This window comes from Giraffa tippelskirchi, chromosome 6, assembly GCF_054371585.1.
Source record: "Giraffa tippelskirchi isolate mGirTip1 chromosome 6, T2T-mGirTip1v1.2.pri, whole genome shotgun sequence".
NCBI lineage: Eukaryota > Metazoa > Chordata > Mammalia > Artiodactyla > Giraffidae > Giraffa > Giraffa tippelskirchi.
The window spans coordinates 96555549-96567041 of NC_137280.1; the positions used below are offsets into that span (position 1 = coordinate 96555549).

Sequence of the window (11493 nt, forward strand, 5' to 3'; positions counted from 1 at the left end):
GCGAGGTCTCCCCAGGGGCTGGGGGGCGCCCCTTGACCCTCAGCAGCCCGGCCTGGGCGGGAGGGGCGTGGCCAGAGCGGGGCGGGAGGGACTGATGCGAGACAGACGGAAAGACAGACTGAGCGAGACTCTGGCAGAGACTGGATCCAGTTGCAGAGCAGAGCCCCCGCCCCGGGCTATTTTTAGACCCCGTGGGACCCCTCCAGGCCAGGAGGGGACCTAGTCACCCTTCCTTCGGCCGGGGAACCCGCGCCGCCACGCCTTCCATCGGTGCCCCGGCGCGACGTGGCAGCTCGGGAGTCCTCCCGCTGTGACTCGGTTTCCCCAGGGGCCCGGGAGGCCGAGCCGCCCTGCTTCCGCCTCCGCACGCCCTTCCTCCCGCCAGGCACTCACGCTTGCTCCAGGGCCCAGGACGGCGCGCCTACCCCTGCACGCTCCCTCGACCACTTTCAGGTGAGGACAGTTGGCCCTGAGGTAAGGGGCGGGGCATGTGAGTGGGCAGGTGTGGCTTGGGTGTATCCTACGGGCGATCCGCGCTGCCGTGGGTGTGTTCCCGTGGACGGTGACAGCTACTAGGTGCTGGGTGTCTAGGGGCACTCTTGAGCCTGGGTCCCAGTCTCCAGTGCTACCTGCCTTGGGCACCTGCTGATTGGTGTGAGCAAGAATGTGCTTATGTGTGGATTCCACCTGAGTCTGGGCCAGTCCACTCCGTGTCCTGTGGCGCTGCAGCCGGAGACAGTGCCGAGGCGCTGGGTATGGCTGCGAGTGAAAGCACACGCCTGGTTGGTTGTGTGTCTGCATGCACACTCGGAGTTGTGTCCATCACTAACCACTAGCTGCCTGGCCTGGATCAGTCTTGTCCCTCCGTCACCCATCTGTTCCCCTTGCCAGTGGTGTGTGCTGAGAGGATGCCCATTGGACAGATGAGGAAACTGAGGCTCAGAGGGACTGCATGAGTCAGGGCCTAGGCTCAGCTCTAACCCAGACAGGCTGACTGGGGTGGGGACCTGGTGTCACAAACAGGAAAAGTTCCCGGAAATTGAGGCTTGTGGTGAGGGAAGGCAGGGACGGGTCTGGGAACTGACAGGGACCCTGCATGTACGTGTTTGTGTCTGTGTGGGTGTCTGCGGCTGCATAAGGGCGTGCAGATGTGCACCGGGCATGAACCTGAACCAATGCTACAACGGGCCTGATCCCTGCATGTTCGTGCCAGAGGGCATGATCCTTGGTCGACTGGGCAGCATTAGAGGACTTAGGAAATGTGGAAGTGGACTGAGGTCATACAGAGCATCAGGGCTCCCACCTGGCTGCTCAGTGTGTGCAGCCAAGAGACAAGCTGTGAGCACAGCCAGGAAGCAGGAAGAGTGTGGGCACCGGGCAGGGGTGGGGTGCATGTGTGTGTGTGTGTGTGTATGTATGTGTGTGTGAGTGAAAACTCAAAGTCTCAATGGCAAGAGCAGGTCAGGCCTGGGAAGACCAGCCCGAATGCTGGCAGGCAAGTCAGTGGCCTTGTTGTCCCCATTTCACAAAGGGGGAAACTGAGATTTGGCAAGGTCGATCCCCCGCTTGGCAGTGGCAGATCGGGGGCTCCAGTCCGAGCTTGTCTGAGGTCACTGTCGCCCCTCCGGGGTGAGGGTAGGTAGGCCCCTGGCGTGGGGACAGGCAGGCAGGCCAGGGGGTGGGGTGTTGAGAGGGAGAGGGATTTGTTAAAAAATGGATGGCTTGCGGAAGCAGGAGGAGGAGAGTGGGCAGGCAGTGACGGACCATCAGGCAGAGGAGGGGCCCAGCCCTTGGGATCCAAAGACCACAGTCTGCCAGGGCCACCGTGGGGGGGGGGGGGCAGCCTGGTGCCCACGCCCGGCCGAGCGCCCAGGCCTCTGGGACAGTGGTGGCTGGAGCCCTCCCAGCCTCCCCGAGATGAGCTGAATGTCCGTCCTGCAGTCCTGCAGAGAGGAGCCAGGACCCAAGAGAGAGATTTCTGGAACTCAGGACCAGCCCATCAGAGCTCTGGAACCTCAGCCCCCTTAAATTCTAGACGCTTCAGGCCTTTGGGTTCCTAAAGTAGGACCTTGTTAGAATTCTAGAACCGGGGACTCGTTAGAATTCCAGAACCCTGGATTTCCAAGTCCAAACCTCCCCCACTCTTGGGTTATAGGATCCTTGGGTTTGTCCAGCAAATCTGGGGTCCATGTTTCTCGTGAGGCACAGAGAGGGAGAGCGATTCTCCCAAGGGCCACACAGCGGTGCTTCTGGACCTTAGAGCCCTCCTGGTCAATGTGGGAGGGAAAGGGAGGCCCTGCCAGGTGCCCTTCCTGGCCCGCTCTCCTGGGGAACTTGAGCCGGCTGCCATCACCTGAACCCCTGGTTGGGGGACTGGAAACCACATGCTGGGGCCAGAGGAAGTGTTGCCAGTTTCCAGTCTCCCCCAGGCCAGGGGCCCTGGGGTCACAGTTTTTGTTCCCATATATGTGAGGTGTGAAACAGACTCGGGGTCTGTGTCCCTGGGTGCATAAGCTCCTGCACAAGAGTAGGGGACCATGGGGCCATGAAATGCGGGAGGGGCTGGCGGTCACTCCAGGGTGAGGCAGGGGCAGTGACCCGAGAATGTTTAGAAACAACACATACCAGCTCTTGAGGGAGGGAGGGAGGGAGCACCCTGTCCCAGGGGGAACTCAAGCTTGGGTCAAATCTGAGCTGACAACAAGCACACCCCTTCCCCAGGGTGGAGGGCTCAGATGGCCACGAACCGTGGAAAGGCCCCACCCCACCCTCGCTCAGGTTTCAGTTTCTCACTCGAGGCCCCACCCACCAAAGTGGTGGTGACCTTGGCTGTCAGCCTGGGAGGGAGGCTCAGAGGAGCTGGCCATCAGGAGCTGGATAATTTATGAGGCTAGATAAGGAGTTGCTGAGATGAATTAAAGAGATGAGGAGTGAGGTAGGGTGCAGCTAAGCACACTCACTGCTGAGGCTGGTCACGGACACAGCCCCAGGGCTCGTCATTGGCCCCATTTTATTGGAAAGGAGACTGAGGCTCAGAGTAGGATGAGACTCCTCCAAGGTTCGTGAGGGGATTCATGGCAGTCGTTTTAGAAAAATTCCATCCCTTTTTGGCTGTACCTCATGGGACCTTGGCTGTGAAAGCACATAGTCTTACTCTCTGGACTGCCAGGGAATTCCCTAGAAATGATGACCCTCCACACCCACCTCTCACCAGCCTCCGCCTGACTGCAAGGCTTTTGACTCCATTCCACACATTTGGTCTCCGATCAACTCCGGCTAGGCTGTGTGACTTTGGATTAGTTACTTAACCTCTCTGTACTTCAGATTCCCTGCGTCCGCAAAATGGGGATCATAAGACTCTGAGCTCTCATTTCAGGGGACCCTGAAAGGTTCAATCCCTGGTCAGGGAACTTGATCCCACATGCTGCAACTAAGACCTGGTACAGTTTAATTAATTAATCAATAATAAAATAATGTCATGGTGGTTTAGTCGCTCTGTTGTGTCCGACTCTTTTGCGACCACATGTAGCCCACCAGGCTACTCTGTCCATGGGATTCTCCAGGTAAGAATACTGGAATGGGTTACCATTTCCTCCTTCAGGGGATCTTCCCAACCTAGGAATCGAACCTGAATCTCCTGCATTACGTGGGTTCTTTACCACTGAACCACCTGGGAAGCCCAATAAAATAATAATAACTAAATTTCTTTAATTAAAAAAAATAAGTGGATCTTTCTGGGCTTCAGCTGCCTGGAACCTCCATGCTTCCCATCATCCTGCCTCCCCACCTTTGTCCACTCTGATCCTGCGGCCAGTGGCCCCTCACTGCTGGCACAAGCACGGTTTGTGATGTGCTTGCACACCACATGGGTGACCCTGTGCCCTCCCTGCTGTATCCTTTTGGAGAACTGAGAGAAGACTTTTTTAAAAATTATTATTTGAGTATAATTGCTTTAGAGAGCTGACTTTTAAATGGTGTCATTTTATTTCTCCTCAAACACTAGTCAATTCATCCACACTCCAGACAGTCAGACCCACACATCTCTCCAATTTTCTCCCCCAGCCCCATACTGAGTAGTTCATAGCCATTACCTCCCTGTTACTGTTTATAGCCCGTCACTGGGGACCCAGTTGCTTCCAGTGAACTGGGTTTTTTTTTTCCCCCAGAATGGAACTGGATTTCAGGGTTTATTTTTTATTAAACAAAAAATGGGGGGGGGGAAGGAATCTATATGATTCCAACATGGGAGGAAGGATGTCCCTAAAAGACCAACAGGGTCGGATCTTCCCCAAGGCCTTCATGAGGAATTATGACTTCAAGGCTGACCACAGAGCTGGCCTGAGAGTCAGCGACCTCTGGCCGCCAGCCAGTGGCCCTCCCCACACTGCAAGTGTCCTGTTTTACAGCAGTTGAAATCTGTCCTGGATCCTTCATTCCATGAAGGGCTCAGATGGATGACCCCCAGGGAAACAGAAGTTTAGAGAAGAAAAAATCATTTGCCTGAGGTCACATAGTTGGTGTCATGGCTAGAGTTCAAACCCAGAGCTTCTCAACCCTTCTCTGCAACCTGGCAGATACTAATTGGTGTCTTCCAGGGTTCCCAAAAGAGGCAAAACTGATCCTTGCCCTTGAGGGTCACTGAGCCCGGGGCAGGACAGAGTTGGAGCTAGTCATCCTAGTAATTGTAATAGCAGGACTACTACTAGGAATAGTAATAGTAATGCTTACTGAGCTTGGAGTGAGATAAGTGAGGAAAGGCTTCTTCAAGGAGGGGATATTTGAGCTAGGGCATTGAAGTTTGTGTAGGAGTTCACTGGGGCCACTCAGACTAAAATGCAGAATGAATCACCAAAATCTTCTCTGCCACCCGCCTCCCCGCAGGTGTCACTGAACCACCACCAGCCTTGGCCTGATGAAGTGGTGACCCTCCCCGCTATGCTCCAGCACCATGTGGCCCAATGCCAGTTCTCTGGGGCCCTGTTTCCGGCCTATGAACATCACACTGGAGGAGCGGCGCCTGATTGCTTCTCCATGGTTCGCAGCCTCCTTCTGCCTGGTGGGCTTGGCCTCCAACCTGCTGGCACTGAGCGTGCTGATGGGCGCACGGCAGGGCAGCTCCCAGTCTAGATCTTCCTTCCTGACCTTCCTCTGCGGCCTGGTCCTCACTGACTTCATGGGGCTGCTGGTCACCGGCGCCATCGTGGTGACCCAGCACTTCGTCCTCTTTGAATGGCAGGCCGTGGACCCTGGCTGCAGCCTCTGCCACTTCATGGGCGTCATCATGGTCTTTTTTGGCCTGTGTCCGCTGCTGCTGGGGACCGCCATGGCCTCAGAGCGCTTCCTGGGCATCACCCGGCCCTTCTCAAGGCCCGCGACTGCCTCGCAGCGCCGAGCCTGGACCACAGTGGGGCTGGTGTGGGCCTCTGCACTGGCACTGGGCCTGCTGCCCCTTCTGGGAGTGGGCCGCTACACCATCCAGTACCCCGGCTCCTGGTGCTTCCTCACACTTGGCACTGATCCGGGGGACGTGGCCTTCGGCCTGCTCTTTGCACTCCTTGGCAGCGTCTCGGTGGGGATGTCCTTCCTGCTCAACACGATCAGTGTGGCCACACTGTGCCACGTCTACCATGGGCAGGCGACCGCCCAGCAGCGCCCGAGGGACTGCGAGGTGGAGATGATGGTGCAGCTCATGGGCATTATGGTGGTGGCCAGCATTTGCTGGATGCCACTGCTGGTGAGTGGCGGGGGTGGGGGCAGGGACTGCCTGGGGCCTGGGTTCATCCTGAATAGATTCATAACCCTCAGGTTCTCATTAGCCCAAGAAAATGTGACCACAGGGTTCAGGGGTACTCCCTTGAGTGAGACACAGATAACCCCAAACTGGGGGCAGGACTGGGGCAGAAGCAGTGTCCTGGGACTGAGATGCCCAGGGAGGGGCTCCCAGGCTCTCCCCACCCCAGGGGGATATCAGAGAAGGCTTTCCGGCAGAGGGTCATTGGAGCTGGGGTTTTGAAGGAGGAAGAGGAGTTTACCTGCTAGACGAAAGCAGGGAGGATATTCCAGGTAGAATCACTGAATCATTTCTACCTTGTGCCTAGTTCTGGGCTGGACCCCAGCCTTGCACAGATTTTCCCTGAGTCAGGTGAGTTTACTGAAGTTCTTCCACTGATTAATATAATTGGCCTTTTGGAGTTGTTATTTTTCCATTTCTGATTCGATCTGGACAAGCCTGAAGACCAGAATCGGATACTTGGTTTCCAGCCCATATCCAACAAGGACTTACCATGTGACTCTGGCTATGGGCTTCCTTCTTCTAGCCTCAATCAGTTCCTTAGATTTTAAAAGAAAGAAGAAAGTGTTAGTCGCTCAGTCATCTCCAACTCTTTGTGACCCCATGGACTGTAGCCTGCCAGGTTCCTCTGTCCATGGAATTCTCCAGGCAAGAATACTGGAATGAGTAGTCACTCCCTTCTCCAGGGGATCTTCTCAACCCAAGGATCAAACCTGGGTCTCCTGCACTGCAGGCAGATTCTTTACTGTCTGAGCCATGGGGGATGGGGATGATTTAAAAGGTGCCTGCCTCTCAGAGTGACTCAGGAGGAAATGAACTCATTCGTCCATTTGTTTCTTCAACAAACGTTGATTGAACAACCAGCGTGTTGCTGGCTCTGGTCTAGGTGCTGAGCAGGGAACAAAAAGGACAAAAATGCTAGACTTCCCGGAGCTCTTTGATCATGGTGGTGGTGGTTTAGTCGCTAAGTCATGTCAGACTCTTGCGACCCCATGATCATGGGGAAGACAGCAAATAAACAGTGCATAAATAAGTGAAGTGGTAGATATTAGGGAGTGATAAGGGCTAAAACAAAAACTAAATCTGTGGGATAGGAAGATTGCAAATTTGATTGTGCTTTGTTTTGCTAAATGTTTTTACATGTGTCAGTGGTGGGAGAAGAAATAGAAGGGAGCATAATTTTTTGTGTGTGATACGTGAAGCTGCAGGCATGACGGGCCCCTGGGGAGCAAAAGTTACAGTGTGATGCTCTGGCTGAGCAATGTGCTTCTGAAACTCAGTCCCTAGGGTGTCCTCCCAGGTATGTTTTCATACAGCTGAGACCATTTCTATTTTTGTTTATTATGATTATTATTTATTGAGCAGCATCCAGAGGATGCCTGTGAGCACCTGATTCAGGTTTCCCCCTCTCTGCCTACAGCACTTCAGGGCTCCCATCTCCCTCAGGATAAAACCCCAAGTCCTCCTGCAGCCCACAAGACCCTGCAAGACCTTCTGCATCCCCTCTCTGTCCTTTCCTCCTCCCTCTCTCCCCCTTGCTCACTCTGCTCCGGCCACTCCAGCCTCCTTGCTGTTCCTCCAACATGTCAGGCATGATGCTGCCCCAGGGCCTTTGTATGTGCTGTACCCTCTGCCTGGAATGCTCCCCCAACCCCAGATCTCCACATGAATCACTCCCTCACTCCTCCATGTCCTTGCTCAAATGTCACCTTCACCAAGAGTTCCCTGACAAAGGTCTGCCTCAGCATCTTCCTGATACCTGCCTTCCAGGCTTGACTGTCTTAGAATACCCCAGATGACCCCTGCCCTTCTCTGAACCATTGGAGCTGAGACTTTGAAGGATGAATAGGAAATTAGAGAGATGTGTGTGTTAGTCACTTAGTCGTGTCCGACTCTTGGTGACCCCATGGATTGTAGCTCTCCAGGCTCCCCTGTCCATGGAATTTTCCAGGCAGGAGTACTGGAGTGGGTTGCCATTTCCTTCTCAGAGATCGAACCTGGGTCTCCTGCATTGCAGTTGACTCCTTTACCATCTGAGCCACCAGGGACGCCTGAATAGGATATTTGTTGTTGTTCAGTCACTCGGTCGTGTCCAACTCTTTGCAACCCCATGCACTACAGCATGCCAGGCTTCCCTGTCCTTCACTATCTCCCGGAGTTTGCTCAAACTCATGTCCATTGAGTCGATGATGCCAGTCAACCATCTCATCCTCTGTTTCCCCCTTCTCCTCCTGCCCTCAATCTTTCCCAGCATCAGGGTCTTTTCCAATGAGTCAGTTCTTCCCATCAGGTGGCCAAAGTATTGGAGCTTCAGCTTCAGCATCAGTCCTTCCAATGAATGTTCAGGGTGGATTTCCGTAGGATTGACTGGTTTGATCTCCTTAATAGGAGATAAGCTGCCAGATAAAAAACAGGAAGGTGTTCTAGGTAGAAACATTAAGTCGTTAAATGATTCCCAAGTCCCCTTTGGCAGCCAAGTTTTTCCTAAAAGGCCGTATAGTATACCTATTAAACACTGTCTCTGTGACAACCACACAGCTCTTCTATTGGGGTGTGAAACTACCTGGAAATGACTGGGCACGCCTGAGTGCCAAAAGGACTTCATTTGTGGACTCAGAAATGTGAATTTCATGTAATTGTCACATGTCACAAAATATGCTTTCTATTTTTTTCTCACCATTGACACATGTAAAAACATTCTTAGCAAAACAACAAACTAAAAAGGCACAAATAAAGCAAACAAAGCACAACAAAAACAGGTGGCAGGCCACAGTTGGCCCATGAGCCACCCCATGCTCTAAAACCTCGCATGGCTCCCTGTTGTCCCAGAGGAAACGTCTACAGACACTTCCCTCCATCTCACTGGGGAAACTCCTATTCTCCATCTGATTACCACTCCCAAGCCTGGCCCAGCGCCTCCTCTGAGCTACAACAGGGCCTCCATCCCTGCTCGGTCACCCCCACCCCTGAGCTGAAACCACCTGGTCATGTAAGTAGAGCCTGAGTCCATTGTGGCCACTGCACTGTCCCCAGAATTGCCTGGCACACAGTAGGTGCTCAGGAAACAATTGTAATGTAGTAATTCAATACAATGTTAATATTAATCATAGTATAATTTTAATTATAATTATGAAATATAATACCCATTATAATAATTATTTGTATTAGAATTAATATATATAATTATAACAACCATGATATAATTGTTAAATACTATATAATATGTACTATAATTATATAGTATTAATTAATACTTAATAATTATATCAATCATATAATATATAAGGAAGCCCCAGTTAACACTTAATAATTATATCAATCATATAATATATATTTATATATTATATAATTGTTAAATACCATGTAACATATAACTATAATTATATACATTCATAATTAATTATATCAATTATTATACATGATTATATATTATATTAACTGTTAAATACTATATAACATATAACTATAATTAGGGGGTTTCCCCAGTGGCTCAGCAGGTAAAGAATCTGTCTACAAGGCAGGAGGTGCTGGTTCAATTCCTGGGTCGGGAAGATCTTCTGGAGAAGGGAATGGCTACCCACTCCAATATTCTTGCCTGAAAAAGCCCATGGACAGAGGAGCCTGGCAGGCCATAGTCCATGGGGTCACAAACAGTTGCACACGACTGAGCAAAACTATTATAATTACATATTATTAATCAATATTTAATATATTGATCATTATATAGTATATAATTGTTAAATACTATATAACATATAGCTATATTTATGTTATTAATGAATACTTAGTAATTATATCAATCATATGTAATACATAGTCACATTACAATTATATATTATATAATTACATATATAATTTTAAATACATATAATAAATAATATGGTTATAACTAACAATATATTATTAGGTAACTATATTATTATATTCTATAATTATTTGTAAATTATTGTATATAATAATTTGTACCTTATATTACATATTGTATATTATATTAAATATAAATCCCATATTTAATAAACTATATTAAACTGATTTACTATTTTAAAAATTATTTAATATAAAATTTTTGTCATAGAATTTTATAAACCATAAATTTTAATATAATATAAAATGACAAAATAAAATAACATAAAATTTAATTATTTAATATAAATCTTATACCATAATTTGATATATTATTATATATAGTATATATATTTGATATATGTAAAGTTTATATAAAATATGTGTTTAATAGAATAATAACACTGGCAGTCACAGTGATTCCACCTGTTCGCACCTGCAAGTCCTCTTTGTCCACCACGTTTAATCATGTCCAGGGGAGGAGCAGGAAAAGTGTGCTATTTTGCAGCCATATCAGCTGAAGCTCAGAGAGGTTAGGCAGATATCTGAAGGTCACACAGCCCAGCAGGAACAGAATCAGCACTGGATCTCAGGGGACAGCAGGTGGCACAGGCAGGTGCTGATGGAGGGCAGGGCTGGCTGCCAGCCTGGCCCCTGGCTGACTGCTCTGGCCCCCGGCAGGTCTTCATCGCCCAGACGGTGCTGCGGAGCCCGCCCGCCATGAGCCCAACGGGGCAGCTGTCCCGCCCCACGGAGCGGCAGCTGCTAATCTACCTGCGAGTGGCCACCTGGAACCAGATCCTCGACCCCTGGGTGTACATCCTGTTTCGCCGGGCAGTGATCCGGCGCTTCTACCCTCGCCTGAGCACCCGGTCCAGGTCACTGTCCCTGCAGCCCCAGTTCAACCGCAGGTCGACCATACGCTAGGTCCTAGGCTGGATATAGTGACAGCTCTGGAAGGACAGAGCACCCTGCCAGAATGTTCCCCACCAGACCTTCATCCTCCCTGTCGGTCGCATCTGTCTGTCCTGATGCCCAGGAGCCAAGAGTGCAGCAAAGACAGAGGGTTTGAACAACAAAATTGTGTGCTATCTTCCATCAGCTCCAGGGACCCTCCCCAAGTCTTACCTGACTCCCCTTTCCAAAGCCCTTCCCCTCTCTCAGCCCCCATTTTGAGTCCCCTCCCAAACCCAGGAAGGGTGTGAGGATGCTGAGCAGGTATCTGGAGGAAATCAGACTTGTAAGCCTCCCCTTGCAGAAATCCTCCAGAAATAGGGGGCTCCAACCCCTGAATCTGACCTGCTTACTCGGATATGGTTTATTCCCTTTGACACCCCAATTCAAGAAGGCTCTGTCTAGAAAGGTTGAATGCCAGCAGACCCCCTCTCTTGCCAAAATATAATCTCCACCTCAGCTTTATTTTCCTTTGGCTCTGAAATCATCCATCGTTGAAGTTTCTGGCGTCAAGATTCCTATTCAGCCCGCAGCTGCTGAGCAGGACTGGGGCGGGGGTTGGGGAAGCCTCAAGAAGTGGGACTGGCTCCTCACTCCTCTCCCCAACCCCTTTATTGAGTCTTCCCTGAGCATTTCACGGTTGAGATCTCCTGGAATCCTGCCTGCAACCCCAGGAGCGGGTTCTGGGTTAAACCCATTTTGCAGATGAGGAAAAGAGAGGACAAGATAGATATCCAGAGACCATGGGGTACACGCCTGCTTCCTCCACTGCAGATGAAGTGCATGCCTTCATCAGCTTGTGGTTTCACCATCTATCCACTCAGCCCCTCAGACTCCCTGCACCTTGAGCAAGCAGCTCCTGGCCCACAGTAGCTGCTCAATAAAAGTAGACTGATCTTTTACAG

At 50.6% G+C, this 11493-nt stretch overlaps 1 protein-coding gene across 1 annotated transcript; it reads left to right on the forward strand.

Annotated features, from left to right (window-relative positions):
• The first annotated feature begins 115 nt into the window (after positions 1–115).
• TBXA2R (thromboxane A2 receptor) lies at positions 116–11490 on the forward strand. The gene is made up of 3 exons (XM_081499820.1): positions 116–453; positions 4882–5734; positions 10316–11490. Exons 2-3 carry the CDS (start codon positions 4949–4951, stop codon positions 10559–10561), a joined length of 1032 nt encoding a protein of 343 aa, XP_081355946.1. The 5' UTR covers positions 116–453; positions 4882–4948; the 3' UTR covers positions 10562–11490.
• Positions 11491–11493: the final 3 nt, after the last annotated feature.